General features: G+C 45.6%; 1 protein-coding gene across 1 annotated transcript in view; it reads left to right on the plus strand.

Moving 5' to 3' along the window:
- LOC144893724 (cadherin-15-like) overlaps positions 1-27985 on the plus strand; it is a 180160-nt gene that overhangs the window by 126675 nt on the left and 25500 nt on the right. Inside the window, exon 10 of the mRNA XM_078785104.1 lies at positions 4950-5189. Within this exon, the coding sequence (XP_078641230.1) occupies positions 4950-5189 (240 nt within the window). The remainder of the gene's footprint in view (positions 1-4949; positions 5190-27985) is intronic.

Here is a 27985-nt window from a genome sequence, read left to right on the forward strand (position 1 = left end):
TTCACTTACTCACCGCAGGCAGGTTGGTGGTCTTTCCGTCTTCTACCGACTCCTCTCCGGCCTTGCTCCCCCAGCTCTCTCTGGGCTCTGTCCCCCAAATATTCCTGCAGGTCGCACAAGATCTGCTTGCAACCCTCTTATGGTTAAACTGCCAAAATCAAGACTCTCTGCTCACCTTCACTCCTTCATTCCTCTTTTCTCCCACCTCTGGAACAAACTCCCTCACTCTCTTCAATCCCACTCCCCCCTCCAGGTCTTTAAAATGGCTGTTCACCACCATCTCTTATCTTCCCCAATCCAAAACCTTGATCTTTTCTACCCCTGCTAATTTCACCCCAAATCCACTTTTTTGAGGTGACTTTTGTCTTCTTTCCTGGAAGTCCTTGGTGTCCTTGCGTTTTATACCTATCCTGCCTCCCCCCAGGCCCTCTCCCTCCCACACATCTCCCGATGTCCCTGCTCTCAAATGTTGTGTTTGTGTGCTTCCTCCCTTTCTCTCCCCATCTTGTCGACCGCTCCCCTTTTTATATACTTTGTTTGCTTGCTGGTTTGTTTGATAAAAGTTAGCTCTTTCACGAGCCTCGACTCTGTATACAAAAAATATATATATAAAAAAATGATGCATTTTTCAATTGTTGTTTCATTTTTCAAGTAAATAGGATGAAAAGTGCTAATTATTCAGATGAATATTTCTGATTTTAGAAGTTTGACCTGAAGTTGACCTTTGACCTCATAAATAGTTGCCTTCCCAATTCAGTGATGCACATGCAATTGCTGTTTAATCTATCAAGTTAATAGGATGAAAAGAGCCGATTTTTGTGAATGAAGATAAATGCTGCAGAATGCATGAAATCACTCAGTGAGAATTCGAGCATTGCCAGCCTCGACTTGTCAAGGTTCTTTGAGGATTTTGAAGTTGATAACATTGAAAGGCAAATAAGTTAGAATGGGGCGACAGTGGTCCCAGGCACATGAAAATGCTAGTAGAATGCAGCCTAAGGCAGGACATACCCTGAAGGGATTCTTGGGTGATTAACACAATTACGTGATATTTCTGACAAAACGAACTGGTTGGTACTGGCAGGTATCCCAGGCATTTTGCAGGAATATTTCAAATACTTTGACATAATTTATTGTCGAACAACCTGGTATTTAAAATAACGTTTTAAAGTTTCACAGGCAGGGTGTATCATCAATGTGTGTGCCATCCATCTCATTTGCCAGCATTACGTTAAAGACCTCACGGTGTCTTTTGTGGAGAGTAGGCGAGCTTTCGCTGGCACCATGAACAAATTAAAAATTCCTGCCCTAACCAACAGAGGGCACTATCGGTGGCAGAGCCACAACCTGAGCCAATGATGCTACCCCACAGCCTTGTTCTGTATACGAACTAAGAAGAAGTATATTGTTATGTTTGTGTGGGTAGTGATATCTAGAGTCAGGTAGATTCGCATAGGTAGGTGCTCCGGATTTCGGGTAAGAACCATCACCTGTAATAATCTCTGTTTAGCCAAATGTCAGAGTAAGGTGTATCTTCGTCCCCGTCACAAGGGGGCGGGGCATGTTAACTAGCTTAGGGCATAAGAGTAAATGATCCCTTGTAAGTCTTGCTCTATGTGATTTATCCTTTGTCCTTTGTGGCACCGCAAAAGACACTCGTGAGAAAGGCCAATTTATTGCACTAAATAATAACCATAAAACAAACCGGAGGCCAGTTCTGAACACTGCCTATGGACAACACCATCTACATCGCCTCACATAGCTCAAGCAGGCCGAAGACACGCCCTGGAGACTCGTGATTGGCCGGGGCGGAGCAAGAAGCGACTCGCTATTGGGTGGGAGTCGACCAATGGGAAGGCCAGGTTAAGGAAGGACTCGTGATTGTCCAGGGTGGAGTAAGAAGCGACCCGCTGATTGGTGGAAGGAAGGCCGAGAAGGAAGCAGAGGACCGATTGGCGAAGACCACTGAGGACGTCAGAGGCAAGCAAGAAGTGGCGTGCTGATTGGTGGAGAAGCGCTGATGACGTGACGAGCCGACGTTAAAAGCACTGAAGGACCGACATTTTCTCTCTGCTCCTTGCCTTCGCTGTTGTCTTCCTCTCTCTTGCTCCATTGTCCTCTGATTCCCGTGTTCTTCTCCTTCGTGCATTTGTGCTTGGACCGGCCATGTTCAGAGACGCCACCAGGGGACGTGCAGAGTTTTGCAGGAGGAAACGACGCGTGACTTGCCCGCTGCGGCGTGATGAGACCTGGTGCGAGCGCTGCAGTGTGAACGAGGCCTAGTTCCCTCCAACGCACACGTTCGCATGCGCGCACGCATGCCGGACCCATTCACAGACCCTGGCGAGACCCTCACGAGCTGATCAGAGCTAAGTGCACGATAAATCATACCATTATTTTCCAACGTTATTTTATCCCTCATCTGTGTTTAAGTCTGGTGTGAAAGACACTTTAGGAAGTTAGTTTTACCGTCGCGATTTTTTATCAGCATTTCTTTTAATAAATCCTTTCATTATTTTCTGTACATTTATAAACCCGGTTTTTGTTTGAGTTTATTTTCTGCAGGTTTGAGACTGCCCGGCGGGATCGCTCAGGTAAGAGCTTCAGCCTCCTCTTCTTCTTTCTGCCTCCCACGCATATATAGTGAAATCCGCATTTGGGCATCGCCTTCGGAGTTTAAAAGCTCGCTATTGGCAATCCGTGATTTCCCCGGTATTAACCAAGGGGAGTCACGCGACAATATATACTGTGTACAGTATATAAAACTGTGACACATCGCCTTTAAACTGAACTAAACACTTAATTCTTACATTTATACTTTCTTAGACAACATCTTTAACCTGGTTTCTTAACTTTCACACAATATCCACATCAAAATATACCAACATCCATATCCCATTTAACCACTCAGAGGGGTCTTTATTGTCATGATACCAGCTCAAAAGCCTTCTCACATGACAGATGTCATATCTTTCCTCTTCAAATGATGTATGCCTGTCTGCTTCAGATTATTTCCTCATCACAATGAAGTCTACTCCACAACGTAGCATACTTTTTGGGCAGGCAGAATTATTTAGTGGTGGGCGTCTGGGTTGATTCCCCAGGTATTACGATCCAATTACAAACTTTTGCCATTGTGTTTCACAGTTTTGGTTTTGGAATCATAAAGCACTCCATTCTTTTGGAAAAAGGTTGTTCTGCTAGTTCTTTCTAGAAGTACTTGTTTGTGGTCCTTACTGATCTCATATGGTACCCCTTGGAAAGAGTAAACCTTTGTGTACCATTGCTCTGGGCAAACTCCAAGCTCTGTTCTTGTGGTTTGTCTCCAACATTACACATGCCAGTTTTGTTCCGTATGTATATGTCAAGTAATATTGAGAAATTTGGTTCAGAGAAAGAAAGTATTTAGCTTCTCAATTGTAGGTCACTTAAATCCCTGCATTCCCAAGTTTGAGTGCTTGTTTCCTAATGAGGTTCTCACGTGACATAATTTTGATGGAGCACTACTACAACCCTTGCTGGTACATTACATGGCCAAAAGTATGTGGACACCCGAACATTGAACATCTCATTCCAAAATCATGGGAATTAATATGGAGTTGGTCCCCCCTTTGCTGCTGTAACAGCCTCCACTTTTCTCGGAAGGCTTTCCACTAGATGTTGGAACATTGCTATGTGGATTTGCTCCCTTTCAGCCACGAGAATTTGTGATGTCGGGCACTGATGTTGGGCGATTTGGCCTGGCTCGCAGTCGGCATTCCAATTCATCCCAAAGGTGTTCGATGGGGTTGAGGTCAGGGCTCTGTGCAGGCCAGTCAAGTTTTTCCACGCCGATCTCCACAAACCATTTCTGTATGGACTTTGCTTTGTACACGGGGGATTGTCATGCTGAAACAGGAAAGGGCCTTCCCAAAACTGTTGCCACAAAGTTGGAAGCACACAATCATCTAGAATGTCATTGTATGCTGTAGCATTAAGATGTCCCTTCACTGGAACTAAGCAGCCTAGCCTGAACCATGAAAAACAGCCCCAGACCATAATTCTTCCTCCACCAAACTTTACAGTTGACACTATGCATTCGGGCAGGTAGCGTTCTCCTGGCATCCGCCAAACCCAGATTCGTCCGTGGGACTGCCAGATGGTGAAGCTTGATTCTTCACTCCAGAGAATGCATTTCCACTGCTCCAGAGTCCAATGACGTCGAGCTTGACACCACTCCAGCCAACACTTGGAATTGCGCATCGTGATCTTAGGCTTGTGTGCGGCTGCTCGACCAGGGAAACTCATTTCATGAAGCTCCCGATGAACAGTTGTTGTGCTGACGTTGCTTCCAGAGGCAATTTGGAACTCGGTAGTGAGTGTGGCAACCGAGGACAGACGATTTTTACGCGCTACGTGATTCAGCACTTGGTGGTCCCGTTCTGTGAGCTTGTATGGTCTACTACTTCGCGGCTGAGCTGTTGTTGCTCCTAGACGTTTCCACTTCACAATAACAGTACTTACAGTTGACCAGGGCAGCTCTGGCAGGGAAAAAATTTGACTTGTTGGAAAGATGGCATCCTATGATTGTGCCACGTTGAAAGTCACTGAGCTCTTCAGTTCGGCCCATTTGACTGCCAATGTTTGTCGATAGAGATTGCATGGCTGTGTCCTTGATTATATATACCTGTCAGCAATAGGTGTGGCTGATACAGCCGAATCCACTAATTAGAAGGGGTGTCCGCATACTTTTGGCCATGTAGTGTCTGTCAGATGAGCAATTTTGTTCAACTTTCACCTTGCAGAAGATCATACCAGTGAACCAAACAACTCCAATGCAAGCACACTATACTGACTGAGATATCATGTTGCTTCTGAATCGCAAGAATAATTATGGTGTATTGTTGTCAGACGTTGAATGCAAAAACTTGTTGATCTAACAGTGATTAACATCAACAAATATGTTTCAGGTAGTCCACCGCTTTCAGCAACTGGTACATTGCAGATTGAACTGCAAGAAGAGAATGACTTTGCACCGCGGCTCGTGGCACACACATCTACACTATGTGTTGAGCAAAACGGTGAAGCTACTGGAGTGATAGTCAGCGCAACGGATGATGATCTTCATCCTCACGGAGCACCCTTCTCCTTCCGGCTGCATCCAAATTGGACAGAGCTTGCTTTGAACTGGTCTTTGTTCCGTCTCAATGGTGAGATGATCTATGACTAAACATATTTTTGTGGTTTTACTTTAATTTTGCTTTTGCGAAATCAAGCTTTCCTGTTTAGTATTCCCATATAAGCACTTGGCTCATGATGGCGTTGTAGAAGTATAAAAACTTCTAGGTAAGCAAGTTATCGCAGGTATTCCAATTGAAACCTGTCCCTTGTCCTCTTAATTGATAAAACGCATTATAAAGACAACAAACTCCGATGTATTTCAGTTCTTTCTTGAATCTTAACAATACTACGCTATAGTTTATAAGAATCTTGTAGGAAAACGATTAATTATATTATTAAGGATGTGTGTATATATAATATATATATACGTATATATATATTACATTTAAAGGAATTTAAGAGTATAACTCAGACTCCGGTTGACTCAAGAGTGCCTTTGTGATGGAAAGATATACATTCATTTGCAGTTCTGTGTAAATACTAATTGGGGATAAGGTTTGTGAAAGCTTGGTTGTACAAAGACAATTATCTTCTGGTTCAAGTGACCCACTAAGAAGATAACGGTTTAATCAGGGATCCCTCATCCGCAGATCGATCCCCTCTCAATCTCTACTTCCTTATCAGTAATTCCTCGAACCCTGATCTACCCCTCCCTAATCCCTCATCAGAATCCCTCGTCCCCCGATCTCCTCCCTCTTACCCCCTCCCGCTGTGAGGACCCAATCAAATCTTCTCCTATTGTTCTCAATTACTATAAAATGAAGTAAATGCAACTGAATGAAGAAGAATACTCGTGTCGACCCGGGGCCCTTGTGCTGTGTGAGTTGGTTATACCATGTATTTCTGTTGTAACAGAATGAGTATTTTTCCCAGTGTTATTAAATTTTACTCAAGTATTCAATGAGTGAACATGACTTGGTTTATGTACACAAATTGTTTCACGACAGCGTGATCCAAAATTTAAATCACACACAGTAAACCCTTAAATGTCGTAGGTTTGAACATTGCAGTTTTGACCAATCGCGGGCAGTCTTTTTATGGAGCGATTTAGTTATCGCGGGGCTTAATTTCAACCAATCAGGTTTATTGAGCTGAGTTGTGACGGTCATCTCACTCCTTGAGCCTTTTTGTTGTTTCTTGAGCACCATTAATAATGGTGCCAAAGCATAAAAAGATAGACAAAAGTGATTATTTTATTTCATGTATTCGATGGTTTGCGAAGCTGCAGAACGATTTATAAAAGAAACGCATCAACCAATTACAAAAGGAAACAATTTAAGAGAGTAATAGGGGAGGAATGGTGGGGGCATTAGACACATCACAGAATGGGGCATGAGACACATCAAACAGCTAAACATAGAACTTATCACAGGTAGATTCCCGATCACAACAGTCGAGTTCCTACCTATGCAGATCTACCTCGATCTAGATATTCCTCTACCCCTAATTCATAACTATATATATATATATATATATATATATATATATATATATATATATATATATATATAGTCACGTGAAAAAGTAAGTACACCCCATGTAAAGTTTTGGCTTTTTCAACATATTTCAACATACAGCTATTTGATCTTCCTTTCAACAATATTGAGAGATAAAGGTGATATAATATAACAAATATCATGAAACATTTACATTTTGTAGTCCATTGTATAATTTAAATAAACATAAATGCAAATTTCACATGTTGAAAAAGTAAGTACACCCCGACATTTATCACTACTTCAAATACCTAAAATTAGAATCAGGTGCACCAGATCAGGTGCAAATGATTAGAACATTGTTAGAGAGGATCTTGGACGAACCTGTCTTATTTAAACCTCAGACATTTAGTTTGGTTTGCTCTTTGAGGTTGAAGTGTGCAGCGTCACCATGCCTATATCAAAAGAGCTCTCTGAGGCCTTCAGAAAGAAGGTTATAGATGCCTACGAGTCTGGAAAGGGATTTAAAAAGATCTCCAAACAATTTCAAAACAATCATTCGACTATCTGGAAGATCATCTACAAGTGGAGAAGATTCCAAACTACTGCCAACTTGTTCAGGCCAGGCCGCCCCAGCAAGTTCAGCCCGAGAGCAGACCGCAAGATGCTGAAAGAAGTCTCAAAGAACCTCAGAATGTCATCACGGGACCTACAGGTAGCTCTTGCTACTGTTGATGTCAAAGTGCACGAGTCTACCATTAGAAAGAGGATGCACAAATTTGATCTCCATGGGAGATGTGCCATAAGGAAACCTTTGCTGTCCAGAAAGAATATCAGGGCAAGACTAAAGTTTGCCAATGAACACCGAGGCAAAGACCAGCACCTCTGGAACAATGTGCTGATGAGTCAAAGGTAGAGCTATTTGGCCACAGTACCAGAAGACATGTTTGGCAAAAACCAAAGACAGCATTTGACCACAAGAACCTGATACCAAATGTAAAGCATGGTGGTGGAAATATTATGGTTTGGGGCAGCTTTGCTGCATCAGGGCCTGGGCAGCTCACCATCATAGAATCCACTATGAATTCTTCATTGTACCAGAGGGTGCTTGAGGATAATGTGAGGCCATCTGTCGGAAAGTTGAAGCTCAACCGAAGGTGGACCTTGCAACATGACAATGACCCTAAACATACCAGTAAATCCACCAAGGAATGGCTGAAAAGAAAGAAATGGAGGGTTCTGGAATGGCCAAGTCAAAGCCCGGATCTAAATCCCATCGCGATGTTGTGGGGGGATTTGAAACGAGCTGTGCATGCAAGAAACCCCTCAAACATCGCACAGCTGAAAGAATTCTGCATGGAGGCGTGGGCAAAAATTTCTCCCAGTCGATGTCAGAGAATGGTAGACAGTTATAAGAAATGCCTACTTGAGGTTGTTTCTGCCAAAGGGGGCAATACCACCTATTAGAGTCAGGGGTGTACTTACTTTTTCCGCATGCGAAATTTGCATTTATGTTTATTTAAATTATACAATGGACTACAAAATGTAAATGTTTCATGATATTTGTTATATTATATCACCTTTATCTATCAATATTGTTGAAATGAAGATCAAATCGCTGTATGTTGAAATATGTTGAAAAAGTCAAAACTTTACATGGGGTGTACTTACTTTTTCACGTGACTGTATACATACATACATATATATATATTTACTTTATCTGCCTGCCTGGTAGTCAAACAACATTGAAATCAAACAGAAAACCAAATACTGCATTGGAGTCGTCAGAAGAAACCCGAAGAAGTATCGAGTAAACATGGAGTTATCAGGAAGAACCTGGATAGGATTCAGGTTTCAGCCACTACTCCACAACCCTCATACTCATCCAGGCACAGCCAAGTGAGCCTTACAGAAAACTTTCTGCAATAATTCACTTCTCCTAGGCAGATAGATAGAGAATGACGAAATAAAGAAAAAGCAAGAATTAGAATGAAAAAAGAGAAATGAATGAGAAGTAGAAAGAAATTAGAAAGGAAGAAAGAACAAAAAAATATTCCAAACAGGAAACTTACTGTTTTTAAGGATGTTACAAAGAACACAAGCAACAGGCACAAATAACTAATGTAATGTGTTCGATAGGGTGATGTAATAGACCTGGGTAAAACTGTGGTAAAACCTGTAATTGATTTATTTATATGCCTGTAAACCTCTTCAAACTGTTATTTATATTGAATTATACAACACAACACAACAGGAATTTTAAGGCCATTTTCCCTGCAAGAGGGGGGTTAGCCTTGCGGTCCCCATGACAATCTTCTCCATTTTGCCATATTTTCTGCATCTCCCCTTGTTAACCCCCTTGCCCGCATTTCTTCTTCGACCATCTTTAGCGAAGTCTTTCTCGGTCTTCCCCGTCCTCTACTTCCTTCTACATTCATTTCCATCACTTTTCTCAACCAGTCACTTTCATCCTTCCTCAACACATGACCAAACCATCTCAACCTGTTTCTCTTCACAGCATCAATCACAGGCAATATTCCCATCGTCTTTCGCAATTCATAATTTGTCTTCCTCTCTCTCAACGATACTCCGCACATCCACCGAACCATTCGCATTTCCACCCTTTCCAGCCTTCGTTGCTGCTCTACGTTCATTACCCATGTCTCGCTCCCATAAATCATAACACTTCTCACACATGCAGCATACACCTTTCCCTTCAGCTTCAACGACACTCCCCTCCTCGTCAGCACGCCACTCAGTTCCCGAAACTTCTTCCATGCACATCTCACTCTAGCAACCGTTGCCGAGTCTGATCCACCTTCTCCATTCAGCATGTCTCCTAGGTAACAAAATGTTTTCACACCTTCCAGCTTCACGCCGTCTCCAAGATCCAACTAAACATTTCCTCCATCTGCAGCTCCCTCTGTGCACACCTTACATTTGAATGTAGCTGCCACACTGGTTAATGACCCTCTCAAACCACGACATTTTTGATGAACCCTCTCAGCGCACATTGTACATTGAATGGAATTCACTCCGACACCCTTCCTGCAAACAGCGACACCCTTCCTGCACACAGCACATGGCCACTTCCCAGTTCTTTCCACCTCACCACATGCTTTACCACTTGCCATCACCTTCGTTTTTCCGATATTCACCTTCAGACCTTTTGTCTCCATACATTCCTTCCGCTTGTTCATCTTCTCCTTCAGTCCATCCATACTTTCCGCAATCAACACCAGATCATTTAATCATTTAAATTGAATTATATGTCCCTGAAATTGTAGAACACAAATCACCTGCAAGATACTTCCAAACAAGAACCTTGTGGGGTCGGCCCCTGGGAAGCTTGGTCCAAGTCTTTCACAAACCGGCCTGGCCAGGCCTGACATTCGCCTAGTTAGGCAGGAATTTGGAATTTGGCCATGGTGCCGGCGATACTCGCCTACTCCTTGTGAAGGACACCATGGGATCTTTAACGCCCACCAACCCATGCTGGCAGATGGGACCCCAGTTTAACGTCCATCCGAGGGACGGCACACACATTGATGAATCACCCTGCCTGTGAAACACTGAACTGACAGTTTATAGCTGGGTCGGGATTCCAACCCAGGCTAGACTGCTTAGAGGTAAGTGTGCATACCTCTCGGCCATCCTATCAGCCAACCAAGAACCATGATATCTATCGAAATTTTTCACATGAGAGGTATAGTATTGTGGTGAAGAAGAAGACACTAATATGGCTATGGACGATGCTGATTAATGCTGCGTTCTACGATGATCAGTAAAGCCTCCGTTTCCTAAACTGTGACAACGTCGTCTTATTAATGTATGAGGGTGATGTATGAGACTGCTTCAGTCGTGTTAAACTTCAGGATTTAATTTTTTTACGATCTTTCAAATGACTATTTTATTGAAATTGAAGTATATACTTGAACTCTGCATGGGGTCTTCATCTTCATGGCAGGAACATCGTCTTCTATGAACTCTCATGAAATTGTGAAGTTTTCTTTTTTACTTCCGCCCACCAAAGCCCAGGAACTCAACCCCGTTTTTTCCTTAAGCCCTTGATTTTAACTATTGTGGTTTTCAATAGCGTAGTATTTTCCAGGAACGTAACCCGCGTGATATATAAGGGTTTACTGTGGGGTTATTGTCTTTTTTTCCTTTTTTAATACAAGATCGAGGCTCGTGTAATACCTAACATCAATCACAAAAAAAAAAAACGGACACACAAAACATACAATAAAGGGAGTGGGAGACAAGATTGGGAGAGAAGGAAGCACACAAGCACAACAGCAGAGAACAGGGACAGCGGAAGATCTGTGGAAGGGAGAGGGCTTGGGGGGAGGAGGCATGGGAAAGTGGGGGGGTCTATTAAGGTCCTTTTATTCATCCTGATTGATTTATCTTAATGTCCTTGTTCTGCATCAGATGCGTCGATGTTTATTCTTGAGCCTCAGATTGTGTTTTAAGATGTGTATGGGGACATGTATACAGTACATTCAGAAAGTATTCAGACCCCTTCACTTTTTTCACATTTTGTTATGTTGCAGCCTTATGCTGAAATCGATTAAATTAATTTTTCCCTCATCAATCTACACTCAATACCCCATAATGACAAAGAGAAAACAGGATTTTAGAAAGTTTTGCAAATTTATTAAAAAGAAAAAACTGAAATATCACATTGACATAAGTATTCATACCCTTTGCTGTGACACTTGAAATTTAGCTCAGGTGCCTCCCATTTCTCTTGATCATCTTTGAGATGTTTCTACACCTTGATTGGAGTCCACCTGTGGCAAATTCATTTGATTAGACATGATTTGAAAAGGCCTGTATAAAGGCGTTATACCTGCCTATATAAGGTCTCATAGCTGACAATGCATATCAGAGCAAAAACCAAGCCATGAGGTCGAAGGAACTGCCTGCAGAGCTCAGAGACAGGATTGTGTCGAGGCACAGATCTGGGGAAGCCTACAAAAAAAATTCTGCTGCATTGAAGGTTCCAAAGAGCACAGTGGCCTCAATAATTCTTAAATGGAAGACGTTTGGAATAACCAGGGCTCTTCTTAGAGCTGGCCGCCCTGCCAAACTGAGCAATCGGGGGAGAAGGGCCTTGGTAAGAGAGGTGACCAAGAACCCGATGGTCACTCTCGCTGAGCTCCAGAGATCCTGTGTGAAGATGGGAGAAACTTCCAGAAGGACAACCATCACTGCAACCCTCCACCAATCTGGGCTTTATGGCAGAGTGGCCTGACGGAAGCCTCTCCTCAGTGAAAGACACATGAAAGCCCGCTTGGAGTTTGCAAAAAAGCACCGAAAGGACTCTCAGAGTGTGAGAAACAAGATTCTGTGTGCTTTCATGTGTCTTTCACTGAGGAGAGGCTTCCGTCGGGCCACTCTGCCATAAAGCCCAGATTGGTGGAGGGTTGCAGTGATGGTTGTCCTTCTGGAAGTTTCTCCCATCTTCACACAGGATCTCTGGAGCTCAGCCAGAGTGACCATCGGGTTCTTGGTCACCTCTCTTACCAAGGCCCTTCTCCCCCGATTGCTCAGTTTGGCAGGGCGGCCAGCTCTAAGAAGAGCCCTGGTTATTCCAAACGCCTTCCATTTTAGAATTATGGAGGCCACTGTGCAGACGCTGATAGTCCCTATTACTTATAATAGTGGTGTCAGCTCCGGTATCAAGCTTGAAGCATACCTGGCATTTGTTTATCACTACCAGCACGATCCAGTCACTTTGGCCTTCTGAGTGAGACAGCTGTCTTAGCTTATGCTGATGTTACTGTCCCAATGAACAGATCTGTGTCATTGTCATGCGACTCCTGTTCAACCACATGGACAGTTCCTTTTTCCTTCACTCTTCTCTTAGCGCAGCACTGTGCCTGGAAGTGATTTGGCTTGTTACAGATTCGACAAAGCTTACCATAAGCTGGGCAGTTACGTGCTGGTTGTTGCGTACCACATTTTTCACAGTTACCCCCTTGGTTATGGCTGTGACTGCTATCTGCTTTTATGCCGCTGACTCCTAGTTCTGTCTGCTTCCTGATTCCTTCTCTTTTCGCTTTGTGCCAATACACAGCATGTACCTGTACAGAGTGCTGACTAGAGGACATAGCTCGAAGCTGAGTTTTGCTCACCTCTGCTGCATGACAAATATCCCGAGTCTTCTGTAGGCTAAGGATCTCTTCCCTCAAGAGTCTCTCCTTCACTCGTTCATCAGACACCCCAAACACGATCCTATCCCTGAGATTTTTCTCTCTCTGGTCCCCGTACTCACAGTTGTCCAGCAGTGCTCGCAAATCCTTGACCCAATTGTCAACAGTCTCCCCGTCGCGCTGACCACGTTGCCAGAACTTGTATCTTTCAAATACCTCGTTCCATCGGGGAGACTGGCTATTCTGCTGATTTCAGTGTGTATGAAACTTCTGGAGAACCGCTTCCCAATCATCTGGGTCCTCCTCTTCCAAAAATATGAAGTTCTTTTGAATATCCTGCGCTTCTGCGCCAGCACAGTGACAGTGCAGCAAAATGGCGACTTGCGTTTTCCTTGACTTTTGGACAAGCTCTGCAGGAGCATGATGCGTCCGAAAAAGCTGCTCCCAGCACCTCCAATTCTCCACCACATTCCCCGTTGTAAAGGAGAAAATTTCCGGTGTTTTAAACATATTCATTTTGCCGAGTTCATACAATACGTGGCTTCTGAACTTCTGACACCATGTTGCAATCATATTCAATGACCCTACCCCATGATCGTGCCAAGTCTCACTTCCGCTTTATTGAATCTCACGAGAGTGGGAAAAGAGTACAACAACAATTACAACTAGAACGGGCACTCGGTAGAGCGCATACCTTCGCCGCAGCTACTGTTCTGTACTTGGTAAAAATACGATTTTGACCTTTTCGTGACCTTGACCTTGACCTTTGACCCGATTGCTCCCAAAATCTAATCAAATGTGTCCCGTATAATAACCAATCATCCCACCAAATTTCATGCAATTCGGTTGAATACTTTTTGAGTTATGCGAATAACATACACACACACACACACACACACAGACATACAAATAAATACACAGCGATCAAAACATAACCTTCCGCTTTTGCGAAGGTAACTAGAACGGGCACTCGGTAGAGCGCATACCTTCGCCGCAGCTACTGTTCTGTACTTGGCATGGGAGTGTAGGGAACAGAACAGTGAACAGTTTTGACCTTTTCGTGACCTTGACCTTGACCTTTGACCCGATTGCTCCCAAAATCTAATCAAATGTGTCCCGTATAATAACCAATCATCCCACCAAATTTCATGCAATTCGGTTGAATACTTTTTGAGTTATGCGAATAACATACACACACACACACACACAGACATACAAATAAATACACAGCGATCAAAACATAACCTTCCGCTTTTGCGAAGGTAACAACGGGAAGCTGGCCCCCGGATCATGACATATAATCCGGTATCAACACAAGGAGCATAGATCCCTGCATCATGGAGATGCAACAAGACAGTGTTGACAGTTATCCTGCGACGTCCAGGGCGTGTTTGCTGTACTCTGGGCAGATTGAAACTGATTGTGTAGATGGGTCAGGTGAATGTATCTCCCTGAGTGAGAGTCGTTGTCATGGGACATCCACTTCTTGACATATCTCTTGTGGATCCAATGGCTTGATAACATCTTCTGCGGTCATGTACCATTCCTCCTCTAGCATTAAAGAGCTTTGCAACATCGCTGATGGAGACACTACTTGAATGTATCTTTTGTTTCATCTCATTTTCTGACAGACGTGATGCATGATGTATGAGGGGGCTAACACCTGTGATACCTTAATCGTTCAGCATGTGCAACTCATGTACCCTTAGGTTTTTAGAAGTGACCCAATGCGTACTGAGCAAATTTGTAACAGTCTTTCGAAGACACCAGCTTGTGGATCATCCCCCCCCCCCCCCCCAAAAAAAAATTACATTATTTAACCCTCCGACACAATGCCAATTTGATTATAATGACTCTAAATCAGACAAAAGGGCAGAATCTGAATCAGCTGCTCTGCTTTCATTTATTTGTGACCATAAATCTCGGTCTTAAAATAAATGAGCGCCACATGGATGCCATCCTCGTTTAGAGGTGATGCGCTGGCATAATTTATGTGCACGACGTCAGAGTGTGTGACATTTAGGGTCAGTGTTGCTCCTTTTCTTTAATTTATTTTTCCTGACTGCAACCTCATGACTCTTAACTCAGCAGAGCGAGACATGATCAGCAGGCCAGAGGCAATGCATGTGTGTGGCAGACGACGCTTGTTGCTAACAGGGCGTGCAGCATTTGCTGTTATGGGATTTCAGAACCTGTGCCTTGCTCATCAAGTTAGGGGGTCGATATATATTTACTCCCAACTGTAAGCCCTTTTATTGCTAGCATACCCCTCGTTCAAGTTGATAAAGGGGGATTTAGAATTACCTTCTTCACTTCACTCTTGTGTTGCTGACCGAAACATTGAATCATTCGCTGTTCAATTAAAGGTTGGACAACTCAAGATGTATTAATGTGATTGATATATATATATATATATATATATATATATATATATATATATATATATATATATATATATATATATATATATATATATAATATATATATATATATATATATATTGTTGCTGATCGCGGTTAGGATGTTATAGACCGAGCGGTGGTTTAAAACCGCGACCTAACAAAACTCACCCGATTCCACCCGAACGTTGGTTGTATCGCACCCTAGCTGCTCAATGAGGGAAAAGACAAAAGCGACGCAATGCAAGAGGAAAACGGAGACAAAAAAAAGGTTTGAAATACTACTACATTTATTCCTACTATTTACACACAAGCAAAAAGACAGATGTCACGTTTATTTACAAGCACAAGACGCAGGTGACACAGTGCAAATTTAGCTTACCTACAGACTTAACTTATATCCCAGGACAGAACAAACAGAACGCTGACTCACGCGGGGAATGCCAGGGATGGCAGAAGGTGGATGGCTGGAGGGAGAGGAAAGGTCCAAGGGGGGTCCCGCAGCACAACCGGCGCGTTCAGCAGCCGCCGTTCCGTTTCGGCCCTGCTCCGAACCGCCGTTCAGGCCCCCTTTGGCGGTTGGGTGGCGCTGCTGCGGCCGCCTGCACTTGCCTTGCCAGGCCTTGTCTCACTCGTCACCACCGACTCCTCACCACCGCAACCAACTGACCACCGACTACTTTCTCTGGCAACCGACTGTCACCAACTCCTTGCAACCAACTCCTCCTCTCTTTCTCTCAACCGACCCAGACCAACCCAGAGTGCATCTCTCTTTCTTCTTCTCCTGGTCCACTTCCGGTTGCGCCCTTTTATAGCGCCCCCAGCGATCACGCCCCCCGGCGCTTTGGACACGCCCATCGGGGGTGCTCACCTCGGCCCTGGTTGGTCGCGCGACCCTCGGGCTCCGCCCTGGATGACGACGGGTGGCGCGCCCCTCCTCCCCTCTGACGAGGTGCGACACGCCTTTCTTCTCCGACCCGAGCCTCGTGGTCAATGGTGGTTATTGGAGGGGAGGTAATATGGGCAATCGAGGCTCGCCAATGACGAGAGGGGGATGTAATATGAGGTCATTGGAGGTTTTGGAGGGGATGGAAAGGGAGATTTTTGGGGATGGGAAGGAAAGGGGGTCTATTCTCTTTCACTGGTGCAATGGAGTACTTTTAATTAATGGGAGACACAGCCTTATCCTAAAACACAGAATAAGAGATAACTATCAAAAGAAAAGATATATCGTGTCCTGCATGTATGTTTTTTTATGGACTAACTACGGGAACGCCCTTTGACCTTTATACAACCACAACGGAGGGAGGAGGGGTGATATTTTACAACAACCTTTTACAACAACCTTTTACAACATTTTACCACCACCACAAAATAAAAAAACATTCTCATATTCACAACACTGCACCCTCCTCCCCTTAGGCACGTCCCGGGCCTATTACTTTTACCTTAGTGTGGCATGTAGGTGTAGTTCCCTCTACTTTTAACCTGACCCTGAGTGCGACTGGTTTTAAAACATAAATAAATGTGTCCCGCTGCTCCATTGCACCCTGCCTAACAGACTTACGCCCACAGTTAACCGAATTGCGGAATGGTCTTCAAACTATACACTGACGGTGGGGAGCATTATTTACACTGACGCTAATTTTATTTACAAAACTAACCCAGGACCTGTAATTGTTCTTTCTGGGGGGAGGACAGTCTGCTCTGCATCAATGCACCATTAAAGCACCCAAAAACGCACCAATACACACCCAAGCACCAATCGGTGCAGTCCCCATTGTTCAATGAATAAAATAAAACCAACAAACCCAACCCTGCAGGTGTCTCTTGCTCTTCGGCTCCCTCTGCTGGTTATCATTATTTCTTCCAGTTGTTGTCATTTTCATTTGCTTTGCTTACTGGCGGCCTATTTGCAATAAAGCTTGCCCAAACGTGTCCATTTTATTTATCTTTATTTATGGCCCACAGGGCCGACTACGTGTGGTTCACCTGTGGGGCATCGGTGCCCTGTGGCCAAGGTCCGCCAGCAAGATTTCGGGCCCTCATGGCCGGTTCCAGCAGAGGGGCCTTGCCCCAACCCATGGGGTCCATAAGTGGTGCTCGGCCACTGACATGTGGTCCATAATGTGGTGCATCGATGCAGACAGCTGGTTCTGGGAATTTCGGGCGCACAATGGCCGACCCACGCACGCTCCCCTCGGCGCCCAACGGCGCTCAGGTCCTCATGTGGGAGACAAAAAGGGGGGACAAGACAGATGAGCGAGGGGTAAGGTCTCAAGGGTACACATCAAAAAGGCAATGCAAGGCGAAATGCGTACGGAGGGCGAAGTGAGAAAGCTCGTCCCTACCGTACGTCACCCCCCTGTTACCTAGCCCACCCTTGCCCTTACCCCATATGTACAAAACCTACACATTACCAATTCGTCACTACTGTCACGTCTTCCCCATATTTCCCCTATATCAAATTTGTCACCACAATCCCTCTACTTCAAAAATTTGCCATCATCAATTCATCATCAATCCTCATAAGGAGGCAGAGATGGAACATCAAAGCACAATGTCACACCCACGTCATGATGCGTCTCACATTCCAAACATTTGCACAATAAAAAATAATAAAACATGGCATGGTGTGGAGTTCCTGTCACCTCCGGTGAGTGGGTGCAGATGGTGCGAGGAGATCCTTCATCCTAACTATCCTCTAAATGACTAACACACTTTACACTACCCGGGGTCTTTCTCCGGCCAAACCATTGGCCCTCTTACACTATGGGTTCTAAAAACCAATTCCCATTGGCCAAACTGTGGTGCTTTTCAATTTGGGGTCTCACTCCCCCGATTCATCTCCCGGTGCCCTCGCACAATTTCTGGGCCGCGACGTGTAGCTCTCCCAACAGGTCTACCCACCTGCACACCTCCACCACTGTAGTTGCCACCCGAGCTTACCTAGCTCCTCACCCTAACCTATCTAACTGGGGGCAGCCCCTCTCCTGGCTCTGTCACCCCATGGTGCCCTCTGGCACTGGGCTACCCGGGTCCGTCCTCCGGATCCTCGGGCCCCATCCACAACAACTACTACCGGCTCCCAGAGCCCACCTGCGGCCTCACCTGGCCGACATCCTTACAGTGGTGGAGTGCCCAAACCAACTACACACACTAACAGGCTACACGCCCAGCCATTTCCACAACACTAATGCACCCATCCAAACATCATTCTGTCACCCGCACCACAGATGCCAATATCCAACCACAATTTACCTGTACCCTCTACCTAACACTTACACTACCCGCCCCGGGTACTCGTGAAAGGGGTCCCCTCTTCCCCATCCACACCTTCGCACCATGCACACCACTCCGTACCACTTACTCCAACTCTCTCCACACACCTGTACTTGCACACCTGTGCTCTCACACCTGGTGCCACCTGCACCCTTCTCTCCCCAAGCGCATTCGCGCTGATCCACAACACTCATTACTCACACACTGTTCCACACACCTGTCCAGTTGCACACCTGTGCAATCACACCTGTTCGATCCTCACACACACGGCATCATCTCAGCTAACTACTCCCTTCTGAAACTTGCGCTTCCCAGTCGTCCCTTTAAACTATTGCGCTCCCTCGTCATTATCATCCACACTAATCTACCTGCGTCCCCACTACAGGTATCAGTCACTAACTAAACTTAACGTTACCTAATGTCAATCTCTTCTAGATCCCTGCAATATAACCTAACCCACCCGGGCTAGTTTTCACTGCCATACACCCCATAAGCTATTGCTCCTTTGCCCCCCCGTCTGTGAGGGATGGTGGATTTGCCATCCCACCACATCGGGGGTCTCTCACTATCAATTTTGCTCGTCCAAATCCACAATTCAAAAATTTTCCATTTACTGCCAATTCTATTCACTTTTCTAAATTTCGTTTCAAATCACTACCATCATCATCCGTCTACTTATTACATCCTCTCGGTGCGCCAATTCTCATCTACAGCCCGGCTTCGTACAGCCGAGCAATGAACGCGAATTCTTTTGTGCTGGCGGCTGGATGCGTCCCGCATTCGGGGCATGGGCGGGGGCTTACCCGGGCCGAGATCCCACGCATCACCTCGGCGTGGGGCCATCCAATGTCCCGATCTCGACCTGCCGGCACGTCTCAACAAAACGTGGTCGCCATAACGACCCTTCCTATCCAGCTGCCCGCTCCGCCTAGTGGAGCCCGGCCGCGGCCGTTCCAAGCGAGGCATAGCGTGGCTCGCGTACGGCGGTTCTTTCGAAACCGCCGTGGTTCGGATCCCCGCTGATCCTCGCGGCACGCGAAGCTGCCCGACGCGCACCGAGGGCCTGATTCGGCTATAAGTCGTTCTAAACTCTACCCCGTCTAACGTCGATGCTTCACCTGGACGCTTACACCCCGCAGCCCGTTCCTTGCTCACACATCCAGCTGTGCCCCTGCTCCTCGTACCTTTCCTTACACACCCAGGTACACCCATTCCACTCACAGCCTTGGTCACACACCTGACCACCGAACACTTTGGCACACATTCGTTGCTCGCACACCTCACCAATACACCGCTTCGCGCCCCCTCCTCGGTCACCTCCTCTGTGACAATCACAGGTGTGCTCTCATTCGCACACCCAACCACGTGCCTCACTACCAACTCAAATGTGCCTTCCCACACACGCTCTACCATTCCAGGTGTGCATCCTTCCATCCCAGGTGTACATCCTCGCTCACCTGTCATAACCAACTCACGCTCCGTTTCACTCTCACTACTCTCACCTCCACTCTCGGTCGCGCACTCACCCTTACTCTCGACCGCACACTCTTTCCTCATGCACCCGTCCGTTACACACCTTTCTCGCGCACACCCTCCCGTTACATCCTCTGTAACACTCACCACAGGTGTACACTCTCTCGTTACTTCCTCCGTAACACTCACCACAGGTGTACACTCTCTCGTTACTTCCTCCGTAACACTCACCACACCGCGCTTCCATGTACCCCCTCGCACACGCGCTTCGACCGGCTCACTCCTGACGGCACACTCACTCCTCGGCGTGCACTTTTTCCTCACACACCCCATGGTCGGACATTCTCGCACACCTCTTTTTTCGCACACCTGTCCTGTCACACACTTCACCAACGGCCTTTCACGAACACCCGGATCCAAACCAATCCCCAAGCCGACTGAATCTCCCCTCACATCATGTACATTGCCACTCACCTCCGTACCTCGTCGCACCTCCTCTGCCACCTGCAAACTTTTTATTTGGTTAGTGAGCACCGCATCATGATTTGAACACAGACCTTGTACATATTCCATGACTTCCTCCTTTATCTCCCTCTTAGTTTCCCTCCGTCTCTTCTTAATTTCACTCACCCCTTCTTCCACCTCCTCTAATTTTTCCTTTACCTCCTTCAGCTCCCGGTGCACCCCCTCGATTTCTTCCTCCATCGCTACTTTAACCGTTTCTATGTGCGTTCTCACCTGCCGGTCCTTTGTCTCCATTATCTCTGTCACCTCCTCCACCCTCATTGTCAGTTCCTCCCGTACCATCTGACATTGCCTCTGCGTCGCTATTAATTCGTTTTTAATTTCTTTTTGTGTCGCCTTTAACCCTCCGAGTACTGCAGTGTTCCTTTGAACCTGCTCCACTAACTTAGTTTGGCCCTCTGTCAGCTGTTCCACCTCCTCCGTCAGACCCTCTATTCCCCCTTGTAACTTAGCCGTATTATTTCTCACCTCTTTCTCTATACGCTTTTCGCCTCGCTTTACCTCCTCGCGTAGCCCCGAGACCTCCTCACTCACCCCTCGTCGTATTTCCTCCATCTGGTTCCCCATCTGTTCGATTTCCCGGGCGGATTGTTCCCCTATTTCCCGCAATTTGTCCTCCATCCTATTTTCTAACCCCATTAACCCATTTTTCACTCCCTCTAACTGATTCTCCTGGGCAGCCATTCTGTTTTCCACCCCCGTTAACCCATGTTTCACCCCTTCTATCCCATTGTCTAACCCCTCAAATTTCTTGTCTAATCCCTCAAATTTCTTTTCTAATCCCTCACCGGTACCCCTCGCTTCGTCCCTCATTACCCCCATTTGGCCCTCCAATCGCTCACCCTGAGCATCCATCCGGTTCCCCATTACCCCCATTTGGTTTCCCATTACCCCCAATTGCTCACTCTGAGCATCCATCCGGTTCCCCATTACCCCCATTTGGCCCTCCAATCGCTCACTATTCTGGGCCATAAGGGCCTTCATTTGTATAAAAAAAAGGTTCAAATCCATTGGCATCTCCGGTTCGACTACCGCGACCATGGGCGTGGCTAAATTTGGCGCCGCTGTAATCACGTGCGCGAGAGCGCCATTTTGTGCACCTGAAATTCCCGCAACCACATTGCCATTTTCCTCCTCCCTTTCTTCCCCGAAGTCCTGGGTTACTTCTAACCCCTCTATCTCTCCCACCGGCATCCCGTCGCCTTGGACAGCCATGGCGCGATTTCAAAATTCGGGCTTTTCCTTTAAAACAAAACAAATTTCGGTATTTTATAATTTTGAGCGCGTGAAGCGCGCTCCGGGTCGATCTCACTCCCCGACACCAATTGTTGCTGATCGCGGTTAGGATGTTATAGACCGAGCGGTGGTTTAAAACCGCGACCTAACAAAACTCACCCGATTCCACCCGAACGTTGGTTGTATCGCACCCTAGCTGCTCAATGAGGGAAAAGACAAAAGCGACGCAATGCAAGAGGAAAACGGAGACAAAAAAAAGGTTTGAAATACTACTACATTTATTCCTACTATTTACACACAAGCAAAAAGACAGATGTCACGTTTATTTACAAGCACAAGACGCAGGTGACACAGTGCAAATTTAGCTTACCTACAGACTTAACTTATATCCCAGGACAGAACAAACAGAACGCTGACTCACGCGGGGAATGCCAGGGATGGCAGAAGGTGGATGGCTGGAGGGAGAGGAAAGGTCCAATAGGGGTCCCGCAGCACAACCGGCGCGTTCAGCAGCCGCCGTTCCGTTTCGGCCCTGCTCCGAACCGCCGTTCAGGCCCCCTTTGGCGGTTGGGTGGCGCTGCTGCGGCCGCCTGCACTTGCCTTGCCAGGCCTGGTCTCACTCGTCACCACCGACTCCTCACCACCGCAACCAACTGACCACCGACTCCTTTCTCTGGCAACCGACTGTCACCAACTCCTTGCAACCAACTCCTCCTCTCTTTCTCTCAACCGACCCAGACCAACCCAGAGTGCATCTCTCTTTCTTCTTCTCCTGGTCCACTTCCGGTTGCGCCCTTTTATAGCGCCCCCAGCGATCACGCCCCCCGGCGCTTTGGACACGCCCATCGGGGGTGCTCACCTCGGCCCTGGTTGGTCGCGCGACCCTCGGGCTCCGCCCTGGATGACGACGGGCGGCGCGCCCCTCCTCCCCTCTGACGAGGTGCGACACGCCTTTCTTCTCCGACCCGAGCCTCGTGGTCAATGGTGGTTATTGGAGGGGAGGTAATATGGGCAATCGAGGCTCGCCAATGACGAGAGGGGGATGTAATATGAGGTCATTGGAGGTTTTGGAGGGGATGGAAAGGGAGATTTTTGGGGATGGGAAGGAAAGGGGGTCTATTCTCTTTCACTGGTGCAATGGAGTACTTTTAATTAATGGGAGACACAGCCTTATCCTAAAACACAGAATAAGAGATAACTATCAAAAGAAAAGATATATCGTGTCCTGCATGTATGTTTTTTTATGGACTAACTACGGGAACGCCCTTTGACCTTTATACAACCACAACGGAGGGAGGAGGGGTGATATTTTACAACAACCTTTTACAACAACCTTTTACAACATTTTACCACCACCACAAAATAAAAAAACATTCTCATATTCACAACGATATATATATATATATATATATATATATATATATATATATAGTTACGGATCCGAGGGACGGCACTCCCGTTAGCAAGGGGGGGGGGTTAATCCCCTTGTCCTGTTAAGTTGGCCGTCCGCCGGTCCTGGAAGTATGACGTCACTTCCTGTCGGTGGTGAGTAGGGTTGTAAGCCCAATCCGTCTTACTACCTAATTACCACCACCGGCCGTAAGCGAGGAGATACTCCCACCCGGGCCGCAGCGTGAATGGATGCGCCGAGCGAAGCGAGCTGCGACTCGGGCCGTTAACAAGAGACTAAACCCGATTCCGAGCGTTGGCCGAATCGTGCCACAGGTACTCAATCGCGAAAGGACTAAAGCGATCGGGGGAAGAAGAAACCAAAGGGTAATAAATAACACAGGTTTATTCACTGACTATAAGAGGAAACGAAAGAAGGGAATATACAAGGAGAGGAAGAAGCAGATACACAGGGCAGCCTTAAAACAGTCTTATATTATCATACGCCCAAACAGAACAAACAGACTTACACAAACAGGGAATGGCAGGAAGGAATGGCTGGAAGGGGGAGAAGGTCCAAGCAGATGGCAGGGCAGGAAGGTCCGGGCAGATGGCACAGCGTCGAGGTCTGCTCCAGGTCGCGCTCCGGTCCACGCTCTGGGCTTGAGGCGAAACCCGGTGGCAGCTGCACGTATCGGTTTCACGCGGTCGGACAATGTGAATATATGGCGGTATTGTCGTCGTCAACGGACCCACTCTCCTGCCTTACGATTCAGCTGTACGCTCATCTGGTACTTCGTATCTTGGACCTTCGCATTCATCTGGTGAAGCAGTCCCTCCCAGCCGCTTTTATTGGACGTCCCTGTATCCAGCCGCCGGCTCCTAGGACACGCCTACCGGTTGGCTCACCTCGGCCCTGGTTGGCCGGCGAGGGCTCGCTGGCTCCACCTCTTGAGGAGACATTGACAGGCCACGCCTCGTTCCTGGCGCTCGAACCCACTCCTCCCCTTTTTCCTCCCACTCTGACCGCGTGCGTAATGGCGGCTTGGGGCCAGCAAACAACCAAAAGGGCAGCGAATGCTGCAATACCGCTACTGGCACTTTGAAGAGATGATTGGGGATAATTGAAGGGGCCTATCTTATTTGATGAATACAATGCAGATTCAAGTATTGGGAACAGATCCTTAACTAAAACACATAATAATGAGATAACTACAGAGAGGTCCTATGGTGTTCTACGTGTTGTACATGGACTAACTAGGGTGCGATCTTTAATATTAGCCAAATAATGGGGATATTTACAGGGGATTATTTGTAAGGGAACATTTACCAAAATTTACAAAGTGAAGGTTCTAAAAACCGTAACAATATATATATATATATATAAATAAATATAAATATATACATACGTGTCTAATATATAAACGCTCTTTCCAACCACTGACTGACTGACGGATATCAATGTTCGGTACTTTCCGATGTCATAGAAAAGCTGAAATGTGGCGTGCTGACGGGCATCGGAGCCGGTACACCGGGAAAAAAATCACAGAACCCTCGGAAAGTGTCCTTAAATGAAAATAAACGTTAAAAAAACCATCAACGCATACGTAAAATAAAAAATAAAAAATCTCAATCGATATCTAGCATTTGAAAATTGTAATTTATATAACTGTAAACTGTGAAATAAAATTCTCAATTAAAATTTACGTAAAAACCATAAATGCGTCCTTAAAATAAATAAATAAAACCTAAATTGATATCTATCAGCAGGTAGGTGATGCTTGCCTATAATAATAAAGCTTCTATTTATTATGTAACTATGTACGAAGCACAGATTTTTATTGCTTACACATTGTGTAAGCATACCCTGATCACGAGTGTGCCTCACTGACCAGGTCTTCAGTCAAAGTCCTCAGCATCATCCCGTTTCAGTCCTTAAACCATAATATGGTCATTATATATGTATATACACATATATACACACAATATAAACGTTAAGTGCAGGCAATATAATTGGAAAATACAGAGGAAAAATACTAAAGGCAAGAAAAATTTAACATGTGAACTCCATGTTCAATGCTTTCTTTGCCATAATGAATCCTTGGTTGAACATGCAATCCAAGCCCTTAACACTCCCAAAGTAAAGCAAGGTTATTACCAACCTTTACAAATGTGAACTGCAAACAGCTGTGGGTCTTTTTTGAGCATTGTTTAGAGACATCAGTTTTATTCATAAATCTTCAGCACATCAAGGTCATCATTCAATGAATGGGGCCCCAGAACATTTGCAACAAATAAAACAACCTTATGAGGCAATGGCTAGTTGACAACCGGCAGAATAAACAGGCATGATACAAAGAAAATAGCAAATCAACCTGAATATTTACTTTATAAAATGTTATGATTATTACATAGTGCAAATCTAAACATGAAGCATATGGGGATATTAATTTCGTTGGCCCATCTGCATTTAGGTTGTGGGCGTTGACAATCTCATTGTATCGTTGCAGGAGTAGGCCATTGTGTACCGATACCATGGCCAGATTCCTTGCTGATCGATCAAAAAGGATGTAAAGGCATGTGGATGTTAAGTTAGATCAGGTAAATTATTGTTGGCTATTGACCAGGCATGATGACCCAAAATTGTCTCGAAGTACAATAACTATATGTTTTTGTGTCTAAGTTTATGAATCCACAGGAAATGCAGTGCAATCCATTCATTGTGTCGATGTCTGTCATTCCGACTGTGTGAATGATCAGCTGCTGTATGATTGTTGGGGTAAGGACAGGTTGATAGCATTCTTTCCACGAATTGACCCGTGCAGTCAGCTCTTGAGGAGCAAGCTCAGCTTCTGAGTTACAATTTCAGTTAATACATCTACCATAATTCATCTATTACATCCAGTTTCAGAATTTATGTCAGATATCCAACGGCCTGTCATATATAATAAATTGTCACTATATGCTTTTTATATACTAGCAGAGAACATCCATGCAATGTAAAATGTAACTTCATTCATGTCATCAACCCTCTTCTTCCTTCACAATCCCCAAGTCATCAACTCCCTCCCCCTCCAAAACCAGAAGACCTCAACCTCCGCCTCCCAAACCTTAGGCGTCAACCTCCCATGTCCCCCATCCTCCACACCCCCCACCCTTACTCCAAGCTTTCAAACTCCTCAACCCATACCCCCAACACAATTCCTCAACCCCACCACATCCAACATAGCGCCTCTTCCCTCCCTTCCTCCCCACCGCCACCAAATGTCCTCAACCCACCCTGAAAGGCTCAACCTCCCCCTCCCAACTATGTCCTCCCCTCCTCACCCTCCTTCCTCTCATAAAAACAAACTGGCATTCCCACATCATAGCAGCGGAATATTTAACCCTTTCCACTCCCCTATCATGCTATCATCGACTTCACAGAAACCCATCACGGGTACCTGCCTGTCCATCTCCCAATCCCATGAAAAATGTGGAAACGCCGTGGCATCGGAACTCTCAAGTGAACATGAGCAGGCTATTTATGCCAATGTTAATTAGGCTCTTTACGCTAATGACCCGAAACCATTTATCCTCCTGATGCATATATACACACCGTTAAAAGTAAATCATGACGGACGTTTTCTTTCACAATATCGCGAGATTTCCGGAAGGCCTTGAACAAAGGCATGGGCTTTATGGTCCCTGGTCGAGTCGTTTAAGGGAAAATAATCCAGTCATTTAAAAAAAAATAGCAAGGACCTGCGTAACCTCAGCGGTAAAAGCCTTGCTTGAGAATGCCACACACCTATTTTGGCTGTGTATAGACAACAGACCGCTGCTTTGATCGCTGAGGCCTATCTTCACAAATCCCATGACGCTTCTCAGTTCAACATGTTTTTAACTGTCGCTATGGTTGTTTTACACTGAAAAGGAAACTTACAGCCAGGGCATTTGTCTTCTCATTGCAGTAAACATCAACATGGCGGCTGTGCGATTTTTCAGGTTGAAATTGTGGGCGGAGTCAGGCGAACTGACTCGGTTCAACCAATGGGTGACGGATAGACAGACACACACACACACGCCGACAACTTTTATAGTACAGATACTATGTTTCTTATACAGTCATCCCTCGTTTATCGCGGGGGTTACGTTCCAGAACCCCCCGTGATAGGTGAAAATCCGCGAAGTAGAAACCATATATTTATTTTATTATTTTTATATATTTTAAGCCTTTAAAAACCCTCCCCATACTCTTATAAACCTTATAAACTGATCCAAAGGGCCAATGCAGACTCCATCCTTACAATGGCCTTATTGCGTGAAGTTACCACCCTTTTCGCTGTCTGGTTAAAGGACACTGCTGCCGTCGCCCTTATATTATTTTCGTCCTTCTTAATGTACCGGACCGTAGATTCATTGAGCCCGTAATGGCGGCCTATAGCCGCAAAGCTTCTCCCTTCCTTTAACATGTCGAGGAGTTTCACCTTCTCTACGATATTAAGCATCTTCCTCTGGCGCTTAGGTTCAGTGCCAGAACCCTTTGAAGATGCAGAACGTTTACCCGTCATCATAGGGCTTGAAACAACTTCACAATTTTACACAAAATGCACAAAAACACAACACCGCAGGATACTGAACAGCGTGCTCTGATTGGTCGCGTCGCATCCATCTGCCAATAGTGTGCCGCGTACGAAATCATCTGGGCAAACTAGCGCAAGCAACCCAAGCTTGGTTTTCCATACGCGCGATTCTTTGTCTACTCATTTATAATGCGTATTTTATTTCGATTTACTGTAATATTCTTTTAATATAGGTTTTAATTAATGTGTTATATTTTTATTTATATTATTATTAAATTTTTAGGCTAGAAAATGCTTATTTTACCGCAAAAATAATTAAAATCTAAAAAAATAAAAATACCTATAGGCCGCAGAATCCC

This window comes from Myxine glutinosa, chromosome 9, assembly GCF_964187855.1.
Source record: "Myxine glutinosa chromosome 9, kmMyxGlut1.1, whole genome shotgun sequence".
In the NCBI taxonomy this organism is placed as follows: domain Eukaryota; kingdom Metazoa; phylum Chordata; class Myxini; order Myxiniformes; family Myxinidae; genus Myxine; species Myxine glutinosa.